We start from the raw sequence: 26,399 nt of genomic DNA on the forward strand, positions 1-26,399 counted from the left end.
CATAAAGGCAGCAGCAATCTTAATGGTGCAGGGACAACAGAAGCTGCAGGAGAAAATCAGGGCTTTCAAAGTGACCTTTTTTTTATCTTGAAAGCTTCTGGGAAAGAATGGTTGTTTCTAAATCTATTTACACCTGCCAAAAGCTGTAATTTACTTTCTGGTGGTCTTCATCTTTATTGTATTTGTGCTGCTGTGCCATAGATGAGATGGCAGCAGCACCCCAAGCAGAAGTTCAGGTGGCCCTGCAGTCTGTCTTGGAAGAGCTGGCACCGTGGCACAGTGGTGCCAAGCAGTAGGTAGCGGAACAAGGAAAATGAATGTGGAATGAAGAATAATGGTCGGGAAATAGCAGGTGGTTGCTGGTTTGACTGTGAGGTTTATCTTTTTATACAAGGTGAGATGGAACAATTGTATGATTGGGGAAGGAGAAAGTAAATTGGAAGGACAGAGGAATCAAGGGCTAGATAGTAGTCAACAAGGAGGTTTGCCTGTACTAAATGGTATATACTTCAATGCAAGGAGTATAGCGAACAAGGCAGATGAGCTGAGGGCACAGGTAGATACTTGGGACTATGATATTATAGCTATTACAGAGAAATGGCTGAAAGAGGGGCAGGTATGGCAGCTCAACATCCCTGGTTACAGGATTTTCAGACGGGATAGAGAGGGAGGTAAAAAGGGAGGAGGGGTCGCGGTATTGATTAAAGTAACTATTACAGCTGTGAAGAGGGATATGTTGGAGGGATCATCAAACGAGGCCATAAGGGTCGAATTGAAAGACAAAAAAGAGGCGATCACACTGCTGGGAGTATACTACAGACCCCTAAACAGTGAGAGGGAGATAGAAGAGCAAATATGTAGACAAATTTCTGAGAAGTGCAAAAACTATAGGGCAGTAATAGTGGGGGATTTCAACTACCCCAATATTAACTGGGATAAAATTAGTGTGAAGGGTATAGAGGGTGCAGAATTCCTAAAATGCATCCAAGAGAACTTTTTTAGCCAGTATGTAGCAAGCCCAACAAGGGAGGGGGCGGTTCTGGGTTAGTTTTAGGGAATGAAGCTGGGCAGGTAGAAGGCATATCAGTGGGGGAGCATTTTGGTGCTAGTGACCATAATTCTGTTAGATTTAAGGTAGTTATGGGAAAGGACAAGGATAGACCAGGAATAAAAAATTCTAAGTTGGGGAAAAGCAAATTTTGCTAAGCACAGAGGGGATTTAGCCATAGTGGACTGGAAACAGCTACTTGAAGGTAAATCAGTGTCAGAGCAGTGGGAAGCATTCAAGGAGGAGATCCGGAGGGTTCAGACCAAACATGTGCCCTTAAAGAAAAAAGGTGGGACTAACAAATCTAGAGCCCCGTGGATGTCTAGGGACATACAAGGTAGGATAAAGAAAAAAAGGGAGGTGTATGACAGATACCGAAGGCTAAATACTCCAGAATCTTTAGAGAAGTACAGAAAGTGCAGGGGTGCAATTAAAAAGGGTATTAGGAAAGCAAAGAGAGAGCATGAAAAATTCTTGGCATGTAAAATCAAGGAAAACCCAAAAATGTTTTATAAATATATTAAGAGTAAGAGGATAACTAAAGAAAGGGTAGGGCCTATTAGAGATCATGAGGGTAATCTGTGTGTGCAGGCGGGAGACGTCGGTAGGGTTCTTAATGAATACTTTGCGTCTGTTTTCACAAAGGGGAGGGGCGAAGCAGACATTGCTATCAGGGGGGAGGAGTGTGAAATATTAGATGAAATAAACATAGTCGGCTGAAAATTCAGTAGCCTTAGCGCCTCATTTGAGGCACTAGAGGGCCTTGCGCCGGAGTTATGGCCAGTAGTGAAATTCCCTGGGGCCCTAAATCGGCGTTGCTCCGGTAGCGCTGCGCCGGCACCGATGACGTCATCGGTGTGCGCAGCGTCCCGGTTGCCGTGGTAACCCGCCCGAACTCCGAAATTGAGTTGCGGCCGCCTCGCCCGTGGCAGCCGCAACCAGCGTTTTGTCAGAGGTGCCTTACTGCAGTTAGCGCCAGCGCATTAAAGGCCCCGCGGCGGCCGGCCGCTTTCCCGCCGGCCGCCTGCCCGCAGCTCCCTCCCCGGACTTCTCTCCCCCCCCCCCCCCCGGAACAGATGCAAGCCCGGCACTTGTCCGAGGTGCCGGGCTCATTTTTAAGCAGATTTGCGCGGGCCGCGGCCGGGTGCAGGCAGCTCCTCCTTAATGGAAGGAGGAGGCCTGCACTTCCCCAGCCTGCCGCACCGCATCGGGTGCCGCAGCGCCGGAATTGCGGCGCGAAACGGCAGTTAGCGCCCTTTTCCAGGCGCTAAGTCCCTTCAGTAGCGCCGGCAGCCGTTTGGGCGCGGCGCCACTGAATTTTTGGCGCGCGCAGGGGACTTAGCGCCGGCACTAATTTCCGGCGCTAAAGCCCTGGCTAAGCCAAAACCCAATTTCTAGGCCAGTGAGAGAGGAAGTATTAAGGGGTTTAGCAGCTTTAAAAGTGGATAAATCCCCAAGCCCAGATGAAATGTATCCCAGGCTGTTAAGCAAAGCAAAAGAGGAAATAGCAGAGGCCCTGACCATCATTTTTCAATCCTCTCTGGCTTCAGGTGTGGTGCCGGAGGACTGGAGGACTGCTAATGTGGTACCCTTGTTTAAAAAGGGAGAAAAGGATAGACCGAGTAATTACAGGCCAGTCAGCCTAACCTCGGTGGTGGGAAAATTATTGGAAAGAATTCTGAAGGACAGGATAAATCTTCATTTCGAAAGACACGGATTAATCAAGGATAGTCAGCACGGATTTAAGGGAAGGTCGTGTCTGACAAACGTGATTGAATTTTTTGAGGAGGTAACAAGGAGGGTAGATGAGGTAGATGATGTAATTTATATGGACTTTAGCAAGGCTTTTGATAAGGTTCCACATGGCAGACTGGTCACGAAGTTAAAAGCCCATGGGATCCAGGGCAAAGTGTCAAGTTGGATTCAAAACTGGCTCGGAGACAGGAAGCAGAGAGTAATGGTTGATGGGTGTTTTTGTGACTGGAAGGCTGTTTCCAGTGGGGTTCCACAGGGCTCAGTACTAGGTCCCTTGCTTTTTGTGGTATATATCAACGATCTTGACTTGAATATAGAGGGTATGATTAAGACATTTGCAGATGATACTAAAATCGGCTGTGTGATTGATACTGAAGAAGGAAGCTGTAGCCTGCAGGAAGATATCAATAAATTGGTCAGGTGGGCTGAACAGTGGCAAATGGAATTCAATCCAGAGAAGTGTGAGGTAATGCATTTGGGGAGGGCTAACAAGGAAAGGGAATACACATTAAATGGTAGGACACTGAGTAGTGCAGAGGAACAAAGGGACCTTGGAGTGCATGTCCACAGATCCCTGAAGGTAGCAGGCCAGGTAGATAAGGTGGTTAAGAAGGCATACGGAATGCTTGCCTTTATTAGCTGTGGCACAGAATACAAGAGTAGGGGGGGTAATGCTTCAACTGTATAAAACACTAGTTAGGCCTCAGCTAGAGTACTGCGTGCAGTTCTGGTCACCACATTACAGGAAAGATGTGATTGCACTAGAGAGGGTACAGAGAAGATTTACAAGGATGTTGCCGGGAGTAGAGAATCTTAGCTATGAGGAAAGACTGGATAGGCTGGGTCTGTTTTCCTTGGAACAGAGGAGGCTGAGGGGAGAGGCGTATAAAATTATGAGGGGCATAGTTAAAGTGGATAGAAAGGACCCATTTCCCTTAGCAGAGAGATCAAAAACCAGGGGGCACAGATTTAAAGTAATTGGTGGAAGATTTAGAGGGGATTTGAGGGGAAATTTCTTCACCCAGAGGGTTGTGGGGGTCTGGAACTCACTGCCTGAAAGGGTGGTGTGATGAAATATTTCCATTCATCACTGCCTGTGACTGAGATCGGTTTCAGTGTCATTTCCCTTCCCCCAGACCTCATTGTATTGTGTACTGGAATGTGCTGTATTGTATACTGGAATGTGCTGGAATGTGCTGTGTGTAGGGCTCCGCCCATACCTGGCCCCGTTTGTAAGCTAGCTTCAGTCTAGCCCCAATCTCCAGAAGGACGACATCTCTCTCGCTTACGTGTTTCGTTCTAAGTTAATAAAAGCCTTGTTCTGTTCTGCTACCTTCGAGTCTCGGAATTATTGAGGCACATCAATTTTATTAACTTATTTTTTCAACACTATGGATCAACTCCTGAAACCCGAACATTTGTATTTGGATCAACATGCTCCGGATGCATCAGCACGCTTCGGACACTGGTTTGAGTGTATGGAATTCTTCCTGGACAATTCCGCAGCCGTCAAAGACGCTACGGACGTTGCAAGGATGAGACTCGGAATTCTGCGGAATTGGGTAAGCCACCGGGTTTACCCCCTCATCCAAGACGCCGAGACGTACCTGGCCGCCTGCGACATCTTAAAGGTGCATTACCAGCAGCCTACGAATGAGGTGTATGCTAGGCACCTGCTCGCCACCCGCGCACAGCGACCTGGGGAATCGGTGGAGGAGTTCCTAAGCACCCTGAAAATGCTTGGCAAAGACTGCAAGTGCCGAGATGTAAAAGCCGCGGTGTACACTGACGAGCTTGTTCGCGATGCCTTCATCACAGGCCTCAGCTCCACTTACATCCGGCAAAGACTGCTGGAAAAAACGGGGTTGGACCTGAAACAGGCTGCGGACACCGCGCGATCCCTGGATGTGGCCCAGAGAAACTCGGACGCCTACTCTTCAGCCCGCGCCGTCCACGCCGCCACGTGTGCGCCGCCATCTTGGAAGGCATCTTCCCCGCCCGACAGCCCGACACCGGCTGGGCCCCGCTCTCCCCCCAGAAGCCCTACGACAGCCGCGACGCGTCAGGGACCCAACTGCTACTTCTGCGGGCAGCCAAAGCACACCAGAAACCTGTGCCCGGCGAAAGGCACCACCTGCTTTAAGTGCGGTAAGAAGGGGCACTTCGGGAAGGTGTGCAGAGGGAACCCCGCCGGAAAACCCGCCACCGCCGCATGTGCGCCGTGGGAGCGGCCATCTTGGACGCCATCTTGCCCGGCCTCGTGGGGTCCGCCATCTTGTGAGCAGACAGCGTGGACGCCATCTTGTATCGATCAGGGCCCTACAGTGGCATCGGTCACAGTGGACCAGACCAGGCTGCACCCGCTATCCAGATCAATGGTGGACATCGAGGTAAACGGGTGCCGGGTTAAATGCTTAATTGACAGTGGAAGCACGGAGAGCTTTATCCACCCAGAACTGGCACAACAACTCTCCCTAAAGGTGGTCCCTACTCAGGGTACCATCTCTATGGCTGACAAAACCCAGACATCGACCATTCTGGGTTACTGCACGGTACAATTGTGCGTTAACGGAACTGTATATGATAATTTTAAAGTATTAATCATGAAGAACCTATGTGCGAGCGTGATCTTGGGCCTGGATTTCCAGTGCAACCACCAAAGCATCACGCTCAAGTACGGTGGGTCCCAGCCGCCCCTCACAGTGTGCGGTCTGGCTACCCTGAAGGTAAAGCCGCCTTCGCTATTCGCGAACCTTACCCCTAACTGCCGGCCAATAGCGACCAAAAGCAGGAGGTACAGCTGGGAGGACAGGCGGTTTATCGCGACCGAGGTAGACAGGCTCCTGAAAGAGCGCATTATTGAACGCAGCAACAGCCCGTGGCGCGCCCAAGTGGTAGTGGTAAGGGGTAGTGAGAAGAAACGGATGGTGATCGACTATAGTCAAACGATCAACAGGTACACCCTACTAGACGCCTACCCGCTACCCCGCATATCAGAAATGGTGAACCAAATCGCCCAATACCGGGTGTTCTCCACCATCGACCTCAAGTCAGCGTACCACCAGCTCCCTATCAGACCAGAGGACCGCCCGTACACCGCCTTCGAGGCGAACGGACGCCTCTACCAATTCCTCAGAGTCCCCTTTGGGGTGACGAATGGGGTCTCGGTCTTCCAGAGGGAGATGGACCACATGGTCGATGACCACCACTTGCAGGCAACCTTCCCCTACCTTGACAACGTCACCATCTGCGGTCATAACCAGCAGGATCACGACTCGAACCTCGAGAGGTTCCTGAAAACCGCACAAAAACTCAACCTCACCTACAACGAGGACAAGTGCGTTTACAACACCACGCGCCTCTGCATACTAGGCAGCGTGGTGGAGAATGGGGAAATCGGACCAGACCCCGACCGATTGCGCCCCCTACGGGAGCTGCCCCTGCCCAACACTCCCAAAGCCCTGAAAAGATGCCTGGGGTTATTTTCTTATTATTCCCAATGGGTCCCCAACTACTCTGACAAAGCCCGCCCCCTCTTGAAAGCATCCTCTTTCCCGCTCTCTGCTGAGGCCCACGCCGCCTTCAAAAGCATTAAGCAGGATATTGAGCGGGCCATGCTACAGGCAGTGGACGAGAACACTCCATTTCAAGTGGAAAGTGATGCGTCTGACTTCGCCTTGGCGGCCACCCTCAACCAGGCGGGGCGGCCCGTAGCTTTCTTCTCGAGGACCCTCCAAGGGCCCGAGATCAGACACTCCTCCGTGGAAAAGGAGGCCCAAGCCATCGTGGAGGCAGTGCGCCACTGGCGCCACTACCTAGCCGGCAAACGCTTCACCCTACTTACCGACCAGCGGTCGGTAGCGTTTATGTTCAATAATAAACAGAGGGGGAAGATTAAAAATGATAAGATTCTTAGGTGGCGGATCGAGCTCTCCACCTTCGAGTACGACATCATTTACCGGCCAGGGGCCCTTAACGAATCCCCTGACGCCCTCTCACGAGGGATGTGTGCCAGCGCCACCGGGGATCGGCTACAGACCCTCCACAACGACCTCTGCCACCCAGGGGTCACGCGGCTGTTCCACTTCATAAAGTCCCGTAACTTACCCTACTCGATTGAGGAAGTTCGGTCCCTGAACAGGAACTGCCGCACTTGCGCTGAGTGCAAGCCTCGGTTCTACCGCCCAGATAGAGCCCACTTAATCAAAGCTACACGGCCCTTTGAGCGGCTCAGCTTAGATTTCAAGGGCCCCCTCCCGTCCGTCGACCGCAATGTTTACTTCCTGAACATTGTGGACGAATACTCCCGGTTCCCATTCGCCTTCCCCTGCCCAGACATGACCAGCGCCACGGTCATTAAATGCCTCAACAGCCTGTTCTGCCTGTTCGGTATGCCAAGCTACATCCATACGGATAGGGGGGCGTCCTTCATGAGTGAAGAGCTACGCCAGTACATGCTGTCCAGGGGGATCGCCACGAGCCGTACCACCAGCTACAACCCCCGGGGTAACGGCCAAGTGGAGCGAGAGAACGGGACAGTATGGAAAGCAGTCACTCTAGCTCTAAGGACCAAGGGCCTCCCTATCTCCCGCTGGCAGGAAGTCCTCTCGGATGTGCTCCATTCGATACGGTCGCTATTGTGTACGGCCACTAATACCACGCCTCATGAACGAATGTTTGTCTTTCCCCGGAAATCCACCTCAGGCGTATCCATGCCGTCATGGCTCTCCACCCCAGGTCCGGTACTCGTGCAAAGGCATGTGAGGGGCCACAAGACGGACCCTCTCGTGGAGCCAGTACACCTACTCCACGCCAACCCCCAATACGCATATGTCCGGCACGCCGACGGAAGGGAGGACACCGTGTCCATAAAAGACGTCGCCCCAGCCGGCATCGACAACAACCACGGCAATAGCGGCAACGACGATCACAGCAACTCTTATCCACCCACTACTCTTTCATCACCCCCGGAAGAACACCGACCAACGGCACCCCCACCAACTACCCCTTCAACAACCCTGGCGGCACCCCCGGCAGAGACCCAGGAGGCTACCGGGGACACCCAGCCGACACCCGCGGCACCGCAACAGCCACGTCGGTCGCAGAGGACTATCAAACCCCCGAACAGACTAAATCTATAGAAGGGGTGAATGTGATGAAATATTTCCATTCATCACTGCCTGTGACTGAGATCGGTTTCAGTGTCATTTCCCTTCCCCCAGACCTCATTGTATTGTGTACTGGAATGTGCTGTATTGTATACTGGAATGTGCTGGAATGTGCTGTGTGTAGGGCTCCGCCCATACCTGGCCCCGTTTGTAAGCTAGCTTCAGTCTAGCCCCAATCTCCAGAAGGACGACATCTCTCTCGCTTACGTGCTTCGTTCTAAGTTAATAAAAGCCTTGTTCTGTTCTGCTACCTTCGAGTCTCGGAATTATTGAGGCACATCAGGTGGTAGAGACAGGAACCCTAACCACATTTAAAAAGTACTTGGATGTGCACTTGGGATGCTCTAACCTGCAGGGCTACAGACCAAGAGCTGGGAAGTGGGATTAGGCTGATAGCTCTTTGTTGGCCGGCGCGGACATGTTGGGCCGAAATGGCCTCCTTCCGTGCTGTAACTTTCTATGATTCTATGACACTTTTGCTCCTTGACAGGGAAACAGATGATTGTGGCTCAGGAGAGGACCAGGTATGGTCGGGGCAAGGAGATCTGATATTCTGTGAGGTTCTAAGCTGTGCAATACACTGAAGAAACTGGACTTGACCCGAAGGTATGGAATAATGACAGTGGTGACAATGGGAGACACTTAAATGAAGGAGAATGCTTTGCTGTCAGCACTGAGGAATCCTCCAAGTGACAAGCTTCATGAGACTCCATTTTATGCTCTTCTGTCTCCAAAGCAGTCTTTTTGGACAGGAAAGTTGTGCAGGGCACTGCAAGCTACCATGATGTGTAATATATATTGCACAGCCCCTCCTGATCTATCTAAGCAGAAAATGCATCCCTTTACGATGCCTATAGTTCTCTCTATGACAACTCTAGTAGAGGCATGTGTCTTTTGTAGCATTCCTCAGCGTCTATTCTTGCAACTCACATTATCTATGTTAGCAAGGGGTACACTTTATCACCCACAGCCATTTTTGTCACTTGAATCTCTTCCTTGAACAGATCAGAAAGGTTATAATTCCTGAGGATGAAGGCATCATGACAACTTCCTGCACTTTTGACACGGACATGGAGAATTCTTTGGTGCTGATCACACACTATTTAAACACTCAACAAGTGAAACTCCTTTCTATTTAAAACATTCAGAGAGTTTATTGTAGGAGCTCACAATACTATTTGCATGCCATCTACTGCACCCTGAACATAAGAACATAAGAACATAAGAAATAGGAGCAGGAGCAGGCCATTCAGCCCCTCGAGCCTGCTCCGCCATCATGAGATTATGGCTGATCCGATTTTGGCCTCAACTCCACTTTCCTGCCCGCTCCCCATAACCCTTGACTCCCTGTTGCTCAAAAATCTCTGTCTATCTCAGCCTTGAATATATTCAATGACTCCGCCTCCACAGCTCTCTGGGGTAAAGAATTCCAAAGATTCACGACCCTCTGAGAGAAGAAATTCCTCCTCATGTCCGTCTTAAATGGGCGACCCCTTATTCTGAGATAATGCTCCCTCGTTCTAGATTCCCTGATGAAGGGAAACATCCTCTCTCTCAGCATCTACCCTGTCCAACCCCCTCAGAATCTTATATGTTTCAATAAGATCGCCTCTCATTCTTCTAAAATCTATGAGTATAGGCCCAACCTGCTCAACCTTTCCTCATAAGACAAGCCTTCCATCCCAGGAATCAAGCTCGTGAGCCTTCTCTGAACTGCCTCCAATGCAAGTATATTCCTCCTTAAATAAGGGGACCAAAACTGTACGCAGTACTCTAGGTGTGGTCTCACCAGCGCCCTTTACAGTTGTAGCAAGACTTCCCTACTTTTTATACTCTATCCCCCTTGAAATAAAGGCCAACATTCCATTTGCCTTCCTAATTACTTGCTGCACCTGCATGTTAACTTTTTGTGTTTCATGTACGAGGACACCCAAATCCCTCTGTACCGCCGCATTCTGTAGTCTTTCACAATTTAAATAATATTTTTCTTTTCTACTCTTCCTACCAAAGTGGATAACTTCATAATTTCTCACATTATACTCCATCTGCCAAATTCTTACCCACTCACTTAATCTATCTATATCCTGTAGTGTATGTAACTGTTCTACCTTTAAGAGAACTATTGTATGTAACCGTCCACCTTTAAGAGAACTATTTTAGGTGTGGCACTACTTTATCTTGGCTGCTGTATACTGTAATACCGACGGTGACCACACCGGTATATAAGTGCTGTGTCAGGATTTATTGGGCAGATTCGCCCTGACCTTCGAATAGTAAAGTCCTGTTAAAGTTACTCTTGTAGTCTGTGTATTAATTCGCCATAATACCTACAGACTTTACAGTGGCGACGAGTTCGATCTTACCCTGCGGCAACAATACTTCCGAAGCAGTTAACGAGCGTCGAGAAGAGGCACCCGCCCTCGTCGTTCTGCTGAGAGAAAACTCGAGTCTGCAGAGCAAGGAAGAAGGAAGAATTCAGACACGAAGCCTTCCATCAGTAACAGGCACTGATTGTCCCTTCTGCCACGGTGGTGAGTGAGCCGATCAGCACGAGAAGCAAGTCGGCCACGGTGACTGTGAGTAAAGGGAAAATAAAAAAAATAAACGGAGGATAAGGGCGGTGAACTCGACCACGGTCGGGGGAAAGGAGCCGGACAGAAGTCGGGCCCAGAGGCGCTGAGACTGGGGCAGCGTGGAGCACGGAAGCCGCGGTACAAGCGGGCTGGGAGACGCAACGGCATCGTGAGACAGCTAGACCGTGACCGGCGAAAAAGGCCGGGCAGCTACCGAGGCCACGAGGCGCTGCGACCGGGATCGTAAGGCGCGGGAAGATATAAAAATAAATAAACCGCAGTGAACTCAGCCGCAGCCGGGGAGGAAAGCACCGGACTGCGAGAGGGCTGGGAGGCACGATTGGAGTGAAAAAGGCCGGGCAGCGACCGAGGCCACGAAGCGCTGCGACCGGGATCATAAGGCGCGGGAAGATATAAAAATAAATAAACCGCGGTGAACTCAGCCGCAGCCGGGGAGGAAAGCACCGGACTGCGAGAGGGCTGGGAGGCGTGATTGGAAGCCGCTGAGGGAGAGACAGAGCCCGAGTGAGCGGGAGAGACAGAGCCCGAGCGAGGGAGACTGAGCGAGATCCAGCCCAGCGGCTGAAACTGTTCGCCGTCAACGGGTTGTACCCAGCGCCGGTTGCCCTGCCGAGAAAAGGGAACAAGGAACGCACTGAAGCCGACGCGCAGGCTGCGAACCCCGAAAGCCAGCGGTCGTCGCCCAAGGGAAAAGCTTACCCCTCCCGCCAGGGGAAGAAACGCGGGAAGCCGCCAGTAGGCGGGGAAGAAGACAGAAGCGGGAAACCGCCATTTTGAAAGTGGGCGGGGAAAGAAGACAAGCGCGGGAAACCGCCATTTTGAAAAAAAAGTTAAAGAAATATTTTGTTGTTGTTTCTCAGGAAGAGTGTGAAGATGCCTAAGCGTAGTAACATCAACGGGTTCGATTCCGATGTGGAAGATTGGGCCACGTATGTAGAACGCATCGAGATATATTGTAAGGTCAATAAGATAGCAAATTATGACAAAGCTCTAACCTTACTAAACTCAATGGGTGCGAAGACATACGGGTTATTGAAGCATCTTCTATCACCAGCTAAACCGGCGGATCAGTCTTTCGCTAATATTGTTGCTGTCCTGAAGGATCATTTTAACCCCACACCGCTGATGTTAGCGGAACGATCAAAATTTTACGTGAGAACGCAACGAAAAGAGGAAAGCAACGCGGAGTACCTGGTTGAACTGCGTAGGCTAGCAAAATACTGTCAGTTTGGGGTAAATCTGACAGAGGCACTGAGAGACAAGTTCGTGTGCGGGATGTCGAAGGAAGGAACACAAAAACGACTGCTCGAAGAGAACGATCTTACACTTGATAAGGCTGTCCTTATTGCAGCATCGAACGAAGCCGCAGCGAGAGGCACGGCGGAAATGCAGCGGAAGACAGCGGTACTCAGTGTGGATCAAATGACTTCGGGTACAACGAAATGTTATCGTTGTGGGAAGACAACACACGACCAGAACCAATGCTGGTTTAAAAACCAGGAATGTAGAAAATGTGGCAAGCTTGGTCACATAGCTAAGGTATGCCGGTCAGGAAAGAAGACCAGCAATAATAAGTCACCGCAGAAGAAGTACAGAAAGGTACATAAGGTGACTGGGAAGAGTCCAGATGAACAGAATTCGGACTCAGACTCCAACAGCAAGGAACTGGGTAGTCTGAGGATTCACAATGTGAGTAAAGAAGCTGACCGACAAACTATCTGGGTCACACTACAGATTGCAAAAGTCCAAGTGAAGATGGAAGTGGACACCGGATCGGCGTTGACGGTCATGAATAAGCAAGATTACAAAAAGTTATTCAAACATATTCCCCTACGGGATACGGAGATAGTATTGCAGACATACACGGGGCACAGAGTATACCCCATCGGAAAGATAGAAGTCAAGGTGAGATACAAGGACAAAGATCACCAAGGGATGGACATGTATGTGCTGCCCAAGGGAGGTCCACCACTTCTGGGACGGGAGTGGATCAGGAAAATAAAGATAGACTGGCATTCACTAAACACAATGACGGTAGATTCCGGAAAGGAAGATGTCAAACCTGAACGGTTGTCCAGAATATTGGACGAAGCTAAAGAGGTATTCCAGCAAGGACTGGGAACACTGAGAGGAATTAAAGCAAAAATCAAGATTGCAGAACATGCAAGCCCAAAATTTTTCAAAGCCAGATCGGTACCTTACGCGATACGACCTGCTGTGGAGGCAGAACTGGAAGAGCTTGAACGTTCAGGGGTACTGTCTAAGATGGACTGGAGTGAGTGGGCCACGCCCATTGTTCCCGTCATGAAGTCTTCATCAAGTAACAAGCCAGGGGGACCGGGAAAGGTCCGCATCTGCGGAGACTTCAAGATCACAGTTAATCCGGTGCTTCACACGGTACAATACCCGCTCCCGCGGATTGAGGATATCTTTGCTTCATTGTCTGGCGGGAAACACTTCACCAAGATAGACCTGGCACAAGTATACTTACAAATGGAAGTCGAGGAAGAGTCGCGCCAGTATCTCACAATCAACACGCACAGAGGCTTGTATCGTTATAATAGACTGGTTTTTGGAGTAGCTTCGGCTCCAGCAATTTGGCAGAGGGCCATGGAGCAGGTCTTACAGGGTATTCCAAGCACACAGTGTTACTTGGACGATATCCTGATTACGGGAGAAGACGAGGAGGAACACCTCACAAATTTGAAACTGGTGCTCACCAGGTTGAAGGAATATGGCCTTCGAGTTAATCGCCAGAAATGCGAGTTCTTCCAGAAACGGATCTCGTACTGCGGTCATGTCATTGACCAAGAGGGGCTGCACAAGTCACCTGACAAGATAGAAGCTGTCGTGAAGGCCCCCGCTCCGGAAAATGTATCACAGTTGAGATCGTTTCTGGGGTTGATTAATTATTACCACAAGTTTCTGCCAAATCTATCCACGGTGCTGCATCCGCTGAATGCTCTGTTGCGGAAAGAAGTACCATGGAAGTGGAGCGAGGACTGTAAGAAGGCCTTTTGCAGAAGCAAGGCGTTGATTACCTCTGAGGAAGTGTTGGCTCATTTCAACCCAACGTTACCTCTTCGTCTAGCTTGTGATGCTTCCCCTTATGGAATTGGAGCAGTACTTTCACACAAGTTACCAAATGGCTCGGAAAGGCCAGTCGCATTTGCGTCCCGATCATTGACCTCCGCTGAGCGAAATTATGCTCAGATAGATAGGGAGGCCCTCAGCCTTGTGTGGGGAGTAAAGAAATTCAATCATTACCTGCAGGGCAAGAAGTTCACATTACTGACAGACCACCAGCCGTTGGTGTCCATATTCAACCCTAACAAGGCCGTTTCCACTATGACAGCGCAAAGGCTACAGAGGTGGTCCGTGTTACTTGGGGCACACCAATATGACATCGAATACAAAAGGTCCAAACAGCATGGAAATGCTGATGGGTTATCGCGCCTACCGTTGCCAGTAGTAGAAGAGGCGGCTACAGTGGACCCGGTAGAGATGTTCCACTCATCCATAGTGGAATGTCTACCAGTAACAAATTCGATGATCGAAAATGAAACAAGAAATGACCCGACTCTCTCACGAGTCTACGATTTAACAGTGGAGGGATGGCCAGCACATGGCGAACCAACGCTGCCCGCATTTTCGCAAAGAAAAGAACAGCTGTCAGTGTGCTGAGGAACCTTGATGTGTGGATCTAGAGTGGTGATTCCACCCAAACTTCAGCAGAAGGTGCTAAAGGAGCTTCACAAGGGGCATCTGGGTGGAGTGAAAATGAAGAACCTAGCAAGAGCGTTTGTGTGGTGGCCAGTTATTGATGGAGACATCGAAGAAATAACCAAGAGCTGTCTAGGATGCCAGAAGGTCCAAAACGCACCACCACAAGCTCCTCTGCATCCATGGGAGTGGCCCTCATCTCCTTGGCAAAGGGTACACGTCGACTTTGCTGGTCCATTTATGGACTCAATGTTTCTAATCGCGGTGGATGCACACTCCAAGTGGCCGGAGGTAATAAAGATGTCCTCCACCACCACGGAAAAAACCATCACAGTATTAAGGACCATATTTGCCAGGAATGGGCTGCCGGAACAGATCTGTTCTGATAATGGACCGCAATTTGTGTCCGAAGAATTCAGGAAGTTCTTAAAAAGGAATGGGGTCAAGCACTACACGTCAGCCCCATACCATCCCGCCACCAATGGATTAGCTGAAAGGTTTGTCCAGACCTTCAAGAAGGCCATAAAGGCCATGGGTAATGAAGACATCAACCTACAACATAAGGTAGATAACTTCTTGTTGGCGTACAGGAATGCAACACATGCGGTCACAAACCAAACTCCCGCCATGATGTTTTTCAATAGAAGACTAAGATGCCGGCTGGATTTGATTAAGCCAAATGTCAGAAGGGACGTAGAGAACCGGCAATTTCAGGGCATGAATGAAAGGCCAACTAGATCCTTTCAGATAGGTCAACAAGTTTTGGCCCGGGACTACCGTACCGAGAAATGGCAGCCTGGAACTATTGGGAAAAGACTAGGGCCGCTGATGTATACCGTGGACATTGGTGACAGCATAATAAGGCGCCATGTTGACCAGATCATAGGGTCATCCACAAAGGACCAACCTACTCCACAACCTTACACGGCTAATGTTGAAGCAGAGATACCCAGAGCACCTACCTCCGATCTGGTAATACTGGAATCAGATGAACCTGACACTGTCCTTCAAGCCGAATCGACCTTGCCAGAAGAACCTACTACCCCGCCGAAAACTACTACACCACCGAGGCGTTATCCGGACAGAGTCAGGAAGCCTCCAGAGAGACTGAATCTGTGAACTGTTTTGCATAAGTTGTATATATGTTATGATGTTATGTTAATGGGGAATAAGTATGTTGTAAGCTAAAAAGGGAGGATTGTAGTGTATGTAACTGTTCTACCTTTAAGAGAACTATTGTATGTAACCGTCCACCTTTAAGAGAACTATTTTAGGTGTGGCACTACTTTATCTTGGCTGCTGTATACTGTAATACCGACGGTGACCACACCGGTATATAAGTGCTGTGTCAGGATTTATTGGGCAGATTCGCCCTGACCTTCGAATAGTAAAGTCCTGTTAAAGTTACTCTTGTAGTCTGTGTATTAATTCGCCATAATACCTACAGACTTTACATATCCCTTTGCAGACTCTGTGTCCTCTTCACAACTTGCTTTCCCACCTATCTTTGTATCGTCTGCAAATTTGGCTACAATACACTCACTCCCTTCATCCAAGTCATTAATATAGATTGAAAATAGTTGAGGCCCCAGCACTGATCCCTGTGGTACCCCACTAGTTACAAATTGCCATCCTGAAAATGACCCATTTATCCCGACTCTCTGTTTTCTGTTAGTTAACCAATCCTCTATCCAATCTAATATATTACCCCTAACACCATGAGCTCTTATCTTATGTAGTAACCTTTTATGTGGCACCTTGTTGAATGCCTTTTGGAAATCCAAATACACTACATCTACTGGCTTCCCTTTATCCACCCTGCTCGTTACCTCCTCAAAGAACTCTAATAGATTTGTCAAACACGATTTCCCTTTTATAAAACCTTGTTGACTCTGTTTGATTGTATTATGATTTTCTAAATGCCCTGCTACCACTTCCTTAATAATGGATTCAAGCATTTTGCCAATGACAGATGTTAGGCTAACTGGCCTATAGTTTCCTGCTTTCTGTCTCCCTCCTTACATTTGCAGTTTTCCAGTCCACAGGGACTTTTCCAGAGTCAAGGGAATTTTGGAAGGTTAAAACCAATGCATCCACTATCTCTGAAGCCACTTCTTTTAAGACCCTACGATGCAGGCCATCAGGTCCAGGGGACTTGTCAGCCTTTAGACCCATAAGATTGCCTAGCACTTTTTCTCTAGTGATAGTGATTGTTTTAAGTTCCTCCCTCCCTTTTGCCCTTTGATTTTCTACTATTACTGGGATGTTTTTAGTGTCCTCTTCTGTGAAGACAGATAAAAAATATTTGTTCAATGCCTCTGCCATTTCCTTCTTTCCCATTATTTCCCCAGTCTCATCCTCTAAGGGACCAATGTTTATTTTAGCTACTCTCTTCTTTTTTATATACTTGTAGAAGTTCTTACTGTCAGTTTTTATATTTGTTGCTAGTTTACTCTCATAAGCTATTTTCTCCCTCTTAATTATTTTTTTAGTCATCCTTTGCTGGTTTCTACAATTTTCCCAATCTTCTGGCCCACCACTAATATTTGCAACATTGTATGCCTTTTCTTTCAATTTGATACCATCCTTAACTTCCTTGGTTAGCCATGGTTGGTTCATCCTTCTCTTCGAGTCTTTCTTTCTCACTGAAATATATCTTTGTTGAGAGTCATGAAATATCTCTTTAAATGTCTGCCACTGCTTTTCTACCGTCTTACCTTCTAATCCATTTTCCCAGTCCACTTTAGCCAACTCTTTCCTCATACCTTTGTAATTACCTTTATTTAAGTTTAATACTCTAGTTTCAGACCCAAGTTTCTCACCTTCAAACTGAATATAGAATTCTATCATGTTATGATCACTCTTCCCCAGAGGATCCTTTACTATGAGATCATTAATTAATCCTGTTTCATTACACATTACCAGATCTAAAATAGCCTGTTCCCTGATCGGTTCCACAACGTATTGTTCCAAGAAACTGTCCCAAATACACTCTATGAACTCATCCTCAAGGCTGCTTTTGCCAATTTGATTTGTCCAATCTATATGAAGATTAAAATCGCCCATGATTATTGCAGTACCTTTCTTACGAGCCCCCATTATTTCTTGATTTAAACTCTGTCCTATAGTGTAGCTACTGTTAGGGGCCTATAGACTACTCCCACCAGTGCCTTCTTTCCCTTACTATTTCTTACCTCCACCCAAATTGATTCTACATCTGGAACTTCCGAACCAATATAATTTCTCATTATTGTACTGATCTCATCCTTTATTAACAGAGCTACCCCACCTCCTTTTCTTTTCTGTCTATCCTTCCGAAATGTCAAAATACCCCATAATATTCAGTTCCCAGCCTTGGTCACATTGCAACCACGTCTCTGTGATGGCTATTAGATCATACCCATTTATTTCTATTTGTGCCATCAATTCATCTATCTTGTTATGAATGCTGCATGCATTCAGATAAACTTTTAGAAAACCATGATAAAACGTGATGGCACTATCATGTTGTTGCGTTGCTGTGTCATATCAAATATTTGATGAATCATTCTCTTAAAAATGTTGTCAGTAACCTGACAAATGCATGCCTGGCAATCACCCAGAGTGAATTTTCACAGATCCCCCTGAGGCTGCTTGAAAGCATCAAATGGCATAGTCATTGAATGCAATGGTAACTTTTACAGCTACAGATAGAGCGGTCCATGCAGATGATCTTGGCTATAGGGCTTCACCTCGCCTGCAGCATTTTCTCTTATTCTCTTTTTATTTCAGATTGCTTTTCTCCTAGTCTCTTAGGTGAACTGCACTCTTCTCATACAGTGCATATCACTGAGATCTTCATAAGATCTGCATGACCTGTAAACTCTTTGAAGGGAGGAGTACTATCTTGTGGGATGAATCCTTCTCAGATGCTGCCTCACCCTCCTTTTCTCCATCCTGTAATGCTCCTTTGTTTAAGTATTGCCCTTTGTCACCACTGATATTATTCTATTTTCCTGGTTAAGCAACACCTCGATTGCAAAATTCTCATCCTTGTTTTCAAATCCCTCTATGGCCTCGCCCCTCCCTATCTCTGTAATTCTGCCCTCTAGAGCATCCCTGATAATAATTGCTCAACCATTGGTGACTGTGCCTTCTGTTGCCTAGGCCCTAAGCTCTGGAATTCCCTGCCTAAACCTCTCCGCCTCTCTACATTTCTTTCCTCCTTTAAGATGCTCCTTAAAACCTACCTCTTTCACCAAGCTTTTGGTCACCTGGCTGATTTCTCCTTATGTGACTCGGTGTCAAATTTTTTGTCTTATAACACTCCTGTGAAGCGCCTTGGGACATTTTACTATGTTAAAGGCACTATATGAATACAAGTTGTTGTTGTTCTTTCCCCTGCCTTCAAGTCAAGTTTCAGGTGATAGCTAACTATTACTGAGCCTGCATGTGCCAGCCCTGTGCTACATGGTAGCCACAGGCCACTTAAGAGTCCCTCGATCAAGATCCTGTCCCATGCTCTTCTGCCACAATCGCTGTGCTCCAGCCTGCCTCATCCTCCTTTGCTCCATCCTGTATTGCTGCTCCTCCTGCCTTAAAATAGTGGCCATTGGGAATCCTATTGAGGCAGAAATTCCAGCCCCTACGGGTGTGTACGCGCTGTGTACTCACCCGTAGAGCCAACGGAAATGCCGGTTTTAGGCATGCACTGTGCATGCGCTGGAAACCGGCATTTCCGATCTATCACGAAAGCTCTTGACAGATCCTCCACCTGCCCGGGAGCAGGGCCTCTGCTGGTGGAGAGTTCCGTTTTTTGGAGACCCTCCGCCCGCAGAAAACACTTACAATTCTTGCGCCTGGTAAAAGCAAGGCCTACTTTTACCAGGATAAGAGTTGAAAAAAGTTTTTTTTTAATGTTTCCACTGATTTATCATTTAAAAATACTTTAAAGAAAGGTAAGTTTATTTTTAGCCCCGTTAAAAACCTTAATTATTTTTTTCAAAAAATAAAATTTATGTAATTTAAAGTCATTTTAAAAATTAGATTTTTTAAAATTTATTTAAAGTTTTACTAATTTTTGGGAGTGATTTCCATTCATATATTTGACAGGTCTTCCTGTCAAATGTATGAAGGGAGATTCCCTTCTCTGATTGGCTCCCCATGGCTCACGTGATCCCAAGGACACTGCAAACCGCCTGCACCTCTGGGATACGTGGGCCCTGCGCACCGGCAGTTTGGAGAGGCCCAGCAATGGAACTCTGCGCCTCCCGGGAGCCCTCCGGCCTAGGCGCAGATTTTTCCAGATCGCAGCCCTCCACCCGCGGGAGGCCTGCGAACGGAATTTTTGGGCCATTATGTTTACTCAGAACCTCTTACTTTAGGTGGGAGTGAAAATGACCTGATGGTCTCACGGGCCCTCAAGCTGTCAGAGGCGAGGCCAGCTCTGTACAGGTGCACTGCAGAAGAAAAACTGCTACAGATCTCTTCGGAACTCCAGCAATCACTGTTTAAAGCTTCTCCAGGCTACAGGCTACGAACTAGAAGCTCTTCTTCCAGTATCAGCTGTTGCAGGCAATAGAAACTCCTCTTTTATTTCATCATGAATTATTCTTGGTCCAGCATTGGGAGTGTAAATCATGGGATTGTACCACCTATGATGATCCTCCCATTGGCATATATTGAACCGAGCACCAAGCAACATCAGCGTCTGCCGATTTAACCGGAAATAATGCCGCAGCAAAAACGAGATTCGCCCCTGATCAGCAGGTCTCACAGAGCAGAGACACCATTCCAATACCAATAATGTGCTGGAAATGGCAAGCACATTTGGGGTCATTATATTTACTTTCAAACAATCTGAGCTAGTAGTACTTAAATACCAAACAAAATGAGTTACCATTCTTCTTTGGCATAAAGAAAGTGACTGAATGTCTGATATCAAGTAAAACGTATAACTTTTCATACTTACTCTATTCCAGTTAGTGTAAACTTCGTCTCTATATAGGTTTCACGCCCTTGATCCCAGAAACAAGTAAAGTTTTTTCCCCAGTATGAAATGCAGGAAATATTTTTTGGCTTATCAGGAGGCACTGAAAGAAAAATAATTATGTTGAATCAGAGATATTACACTTTATAGGGTGCATTTCATGAATTTGCACTTCTGGTGGATGCACTACAAAAAGCAGCACATATTGGGAATTTAGGCATTGAGGTTAGTGGGATCCAATTCAGAGGCAAGCAACAAGGCTGATCCCCTGTGTCAGAAGAAAGAGTTATGAGGAACTGTTTAATAAGTTAGTGCTCTTCAGCTTTGAAAAGGGATGTCTCGGAGGAGGCCTTACAGAGCACGAGTGTTAAAACTTTTTGTCTTGGTGGGCACTATAGTAGTGTACCATGAAAGTCCACCAGTCATATATATGCTATGGATGGATTGGCAATGAGTTTCCCTACCTGGAATACCAGGACAAACTGCATGCATCCACACTGTACTTTCAGGTCTGACACTGGAACAGGGGAAGGGTGTCTGGGACTTCTTGTTTTTATTATGCAAAATAATATGGGAAAAGTATATAACAGCACAGAAAGAGGCCATTCGGCCCATTGCGTCATCGTCTTAATCGCCTCTTAATCGCACATCCTGTGCCTTGTGAGAATTCCAGGATGCTTCCCATGTCCTGGACAACTATGTGTGTAGGAGGTGTCGTCAGCTGGAGGAGCTCGAGCTCCGGGATTCACAGCTTGAGCAGCAGCTGATGTCACTGCGGTACATCCATGAGGTTGAGAGCTACGTGGATAGCACGTTTCAAGAGGTGGTCACCCCACAGCTAAGGTGTGCGCAGGCAGAGAGGGAATGGGTGACTGCCAGACAGAAGAGGAGGACCAGGCAGGTAGTGAAGGAGTCCCCTGAGTGCATTTCGTTCTCCAACCAGTACTCTGTTCTGAGTACTGGTGAGGGCATTGGTTCCTCTGGGGAGTACAGTCAGAGCCAAGTCCATGGCACCATGGGTGTCTCAGCTATATCGGGAGAGAGGAAGAAGAGTGGGAGAGCAATAGTGGTAGGGAATTCAATAGTTAGGGGAACAGATAGATGTTTCTGCAGCTGCAGATGTGACTCCAGGATGGTATGTTGCCTCCCTGGTGCCAGAGTTAAGGATGTCACTGAACGGCTGCAGGGCATTCTGAAGGGGGAGGGCGAACAGTCAGAGGTCGTGGTTCACATTGGTACCAACGACATAGGTAGAAAGAAGGATGAGGCCCTGCAGGCAGATTTTAGGGAGTTAGGAAAAAGATTAAAAAGCAGGACCTCAAAGGTAGTAATCTCTGGATTACTCCCGGTGCCACACGCAAGTATAGAAATAGGAGGATAGAGCAGATAAATGCGTGGCTGGAGAGATGATGCAGGAGGGGAGGGCTTTAGATTCCTGGGGCATTGGGACTGGTTCTGGGGGAGATGGGACCTGTACAGTCCGGACGGGTTGCACCTCAACAGAGCCGGTACCAATATCCTCTCGGGGAGGTTTGCTTGTGCTGTTGGGGAGGGTTTAAACTAATTTGGCAGGGGATGGGCACCAGGATGTAATATTAGAAAGCAGAAACAAAGGGCACAAAGGATTGGGAGAGACAGATAGCACTAAAGCAAGAAATAGTAAGGTATTAGGTGGGGTCAGACTAAGAGAGAATACAGGATGGTCTAAGATAGGTTTACAGTGCATGTTTGTGAATGCACGAAGCATAGTAAACAGGGTTGGTGAGCTGCAGGCGCAAATAGCCACATGGGAATATGATGTGGCAATAACGGAGACCTGGCTCAAAAAAGGGCAGGATTGGGTATTAAATATTCCTGGATATAAGGTGTTCAGGAAAGATAGGGACGGAAAGATAGGAGGTGGTGTGACTGTATTGGTTAAGGAGAATGAAACAGTGCTGGAGAGAAAGGATGTCCTGGAAGGGCAGAATCTATATGGCTAGAGTTAAGAAATAATAGAGGTGCCATTACACTACTAGGTGTATTCTATAGGCCACCAACTAGTGGGAAAAATATGGAGGAGCAAATTTTCAAGGAAATTACAGAGAGATGCAAGAACTATAGAGTAGTGATAATGGGGGACTTCAACTATCCTAATATAGACTGGGATAGTAATAGTGTAAAGGGCAGGGAGGGGGAAGAATTTCTGGTGTGTGTTCAGGAGAACTTTCTTGATCAGTATGTTTCCAGCCCAACAAGGAACGAGGCATTGCTGGATTTGGTTCTGGGGAATGAAGTAGGTCAAGTGGAGCAAGTGTCAGTAGGTGAACATTTAGGCAACAGTGATCATTTAGGGAACGGTGAACATAGTATCATAAGGTTTAGATTTGCTATGGAAAAGGACGGAGCAATCTAGAATAAAAATACTTAATTGGAGGAAGGCAAATTTCAGTGGGATAAGAACAGATCTGGCCTGGGTAAATTGGAATCAAAGATTGGCAGGCAAAACTGTAGTGGAACAATGGGCTGCCTTTAAACAGGAAATAGTTCGGGTACAGTCGAGGTACATTCCCACGAGGGGGAAAGGTAGGGCAACTAAAGTCAGAGTTCGCTGGATGATGAAAGAGATAGAGAGTAAAATGAAGCAGAAAAAGGAAGCAGAAAAAGAGCACATATGACAAATGTCAGGTTGAGAATGCATCTGAGAATCAGGCTAAATATAAAAAGTTCAGAGGAGAAGTGAAAAAGAAAATAAGAGGGGCAAAGAGATTGTATGAGAATAGAATGACAGCTAACATAAAAGGTAATCCAAAAGTCTTCTATAGGCATATAAATAGTAAATGGGTAGTAAGAGGGGAGGTGGGGGAGGAGGCAATTAGGGACCAAAAAGGAGACCAACACATGGAGGCAGAGGGTATGGCTGAGGTACTAAATGAGTACGTTGCATCTGTCTTCACCAAGGAAGAAGATGCTGCCATAGCCATAGTAAAGGAGGAGGTAGAGGAGATACTGAAGGGGATAAGAATTGATAAAGATGAGGTGCTAGTAAGGCTGGCTGTACTTAAAGTAGATAAGTCACCAGGACCGGATGGGATGCATCCTAGGATGTTGAGGAAAGTGAAGGAAGAAATCGCGGAGGTACTGGCCATAATCTTCCAATCCTCCTTAAAAACGGGGGTGGTGCCAGAGGACTGGAGAATTGCAAATGTTACACCCTTGTTCAAAAAAGGGTCTAAAGATAAACCCTGCAACTATAGGCCAGTCAGTTTAACCTCCATAGTGGGGAAGCTTTTAGAAACAATAATCAGGGACAAAATTAACAGTCACTTGGACAAGTGTGAATTAATTAAGGAAAGCCAGTATGGATTTGTTAAAGGCAAATTGTGTTTAACCAACTTGATTGAGTTTTTTGATGAGGTAACAAGAGGGTTGATGAGGGCAATGCGGTTGATGTGGTGTACATGGATTTCCAAAAGGCATTCGACAAAGTGCCACATAATAGGCTTGCCAGCAAAGTTGAAGCCCATGGAATAAAAGGGACAGTGGCAGCATTGATACAAAATTGGCTAAGTGACAGGAAACAGAGAGCAGTGGTGAACAGTTGTTTTTGAGACTGGAGGAAGGTATACAGGGGTTGGTACTAAGACCACTGCTTTTCTTGATATATATTAATGACTTGGATGTGGGTGTGCAGGGCACAATTTCAAAATTTGCAGATGACACAAAACTTAGATAACAGGCACATCTTGCGTCACAGGGATTGGGCGCAGAGATTGAACAGAAAACCCTTATTAGTCTATTTCAACTATTGCTTATATCATGTGATCTGCCTGGACTTCAGAAGACGGTAGAATATACACTTCATGGACTGCAGCAGTTCAAGAAGATGGCTCACCATCACCTTCTCAAGGGCAATTAGGGATAGGCAATAAATGTTGGCCTTGCCAGCGATGCCCATATCCCAGGAATGAATATTTTAAAAATGCACCCCAAGATGTAGAGGAGACAGGTAAGAGACTCGCCCATTCCCCCTAACCGGTGTTGGAATGCAAGTTAAATGGAGTGGAAACCTGGTAGATCCAAATTCCGTCTCCGAACCCCTCAGAATTCTGGTGCCAATGGCTATATTCACAGAATCACAGAATCACAGAAACCTCACAGTGCAGATAGAAGCCATTTCGGCCCATCGAGCCTGCACCGACACATATCCCACCCGATCCCCGTAACCCCACCTATTTAATCCCCCTAACACTAAGGGTCAATTTATCATAGCCAATCAACCTAACCCGCACATCTTTGGACTGGATATTCTGAGGCTATTGTATCAAAAGAAGCCATTTTGTGTAAATGAATCTGGTTTTTAACCCTATATGTACCACAACAGAAAGAAAGAAACCAATACATGATACACTACAGATAAAAATGCTTAATTGTTTGTCATGTTCCCATTTCTTATCTCTATGCTGAAGTGCTTTAGCATCTTATTGCAGGGTTGAAATTGTGAAACTAGCCAAGCTAATCCTACGGCCTTGTTTTGTACGCACTCCACCTTTTGTGTCCCATCACCAAGCTTGGAAGTTTTACATATTATAGAGATTACCAGTGCAATACTGATTGTTTTCAGAACTTGGAATTTCTTTATTTGAGATCTTTTAGATAAATAAGTTATCATTAAATATTTTCACATTTTATTCAGTTATATTTAAACTTCTATGTCCTAGAGCCCTTCATTCTTGACAAGAAGTCATGCATCCATTGTTAATGAAAGACTACTTACATCCTGCTTCAACTGCAAAACGGTGAAGGATGTTTGGTGCTCCTTTGATGTCAATGTGACATGTCAAATAGCCTTTCACTGCATCAAAATGCTTTAAGATTACACGGGAAATAGTTGTATTGAAATAATATTGTTCTCGTGGAATTATGGTATCGTTTAGCTTCCAGAATATATGACTTGCATTTGCATCCAATGACTCGATGCACTCCTCTCGTAATGCACATGACAGCGATACATTTGATCGTAGTTCGACCACTTCTGACGTAGAATCAACATCATGGCAAAGCATTGACAATCCACCTGTCCATTCAGGGAAAAAATAGCACATCAAAGCTATGTAAGGCTGTGCAGTTAGAGACCAATCACATTGCTAGATACTGTTGCTGAATGAAATGTTGAACAGCAAGTTGAAAGTATTTGCAGTTGTAAGTGGTGCTTTGGTTGGAAAGCATGATTCATTCTTTGGCTGATTTCCTGCATCAGCTCATTTGCTGCAGAAACCCTCAGCCATGCCGTTGTTACCTCTAAACTTAACTATTCCAATGCTCTCCTGGCCGGCCCACCACCTTGCACCCTCCGTAAACTTGAGCTCATCCAAAACTCTGCTGCCCGTATCCTAACTCACACCAAGTCCCGTTCACCCATCATCCCTGTGCTTGCTGACTTACACTGGCTCCTGGTCCGGCAATGCCTCGATTTTAAAATGGCTACAAAGATGGTCCCTTTTTCTAGGGGCGAACCAATATGAAATAGAGTATAAGGGCATGAAACAGCATGGAAACGCTGATGGGCTATCACGCCTGCCACTGCCTACTGCGGAGGAAGCACCAGCAGTGGACCCTGTCGAAATATTTTATTCGTCGATAATTGAACGCTTGCCAGTAACTAACGTGGATATAGAGGAGACCCGAAATGATCCGACACTGTCTCGGGTATATGATTTGACGGTGAAGGGATGGCCAACACATGGCGACTCACTGTTGCCAGCATTCTCATCCAGAAGAGAACAGCTGTCAGTATGCCAGGGGACAGTGATGTGTGGATCCCGAGTGGTAATTCCACCCAAGTTAAGGGAGAGAGTGCTCAATGAGCTTCACAAAGGCCATCTGGGAGGGGTGAAAATGAAAAGCCTTGCTAGGGCTTGTGTGGTGGCCGGGAATCGATCAACAAATCGAGGACCTAACAAAGAGCTGCTCAGGATGCCAGAAGGTCCAAAATGCACCACCACATGCCCCTCTACACCCATGGGAGTGGCCCTCCTCTCCATGGCAATGGGTGCATATTGATTTTGCTGGTCCATTCATGGACTCAATGTTCTTAATAGCAGTGGATGCGCACTCGAAATGGCCTGAGGTAATCAAAATGTCCTCCACCACTACGGAGAAAA

The 26,399-nt window shown here is 47.1% G+C and overlaps 1 protein-coding gene across 1 annotated transcript in view; it reads right to left on the reverse strand.

Annotated features, from left to right (window-relative positions):
* LOC147123380 (interleukin-6 receptor subunit beta-like) overlaps positions 1-26,399 on the reverse strand; it is a 166,900-nt gene that overhangs the window by 80,260 nt on the left and 60,241 nt on the right. The window contains exons 4-5 of the mRNA XM_085971978.1: positions 25,013-25,312; positions 20,239-20,359 (exon numbers count right to left, since the gene is read on the reverse strand). Coding sequence (XP_085828104.1) covers positions 20,239-20,359; positions 25,013-25,312 — 421 coding nt within the window. The remainder of the gene's footprint in view (positions 1-20,238; positions 20,360-25,012; positions 25,313-26,399) is intronic.

The sequence above is a fragment of the Somniosus microcephalus genome, chromosome 2 (assembly GCF_052327205.1).
Source record: "Somniosus microcephalus isolate GS21.2 chromosome 2, FLI_Smic_1.0, whole genome shotgun sequence".
NCBI lineage: Eukaryota > Metazoa > Chordata > Chondrichthyes > Squaliformes > Somniosidae > Somniosus > Somniosus microcephalus.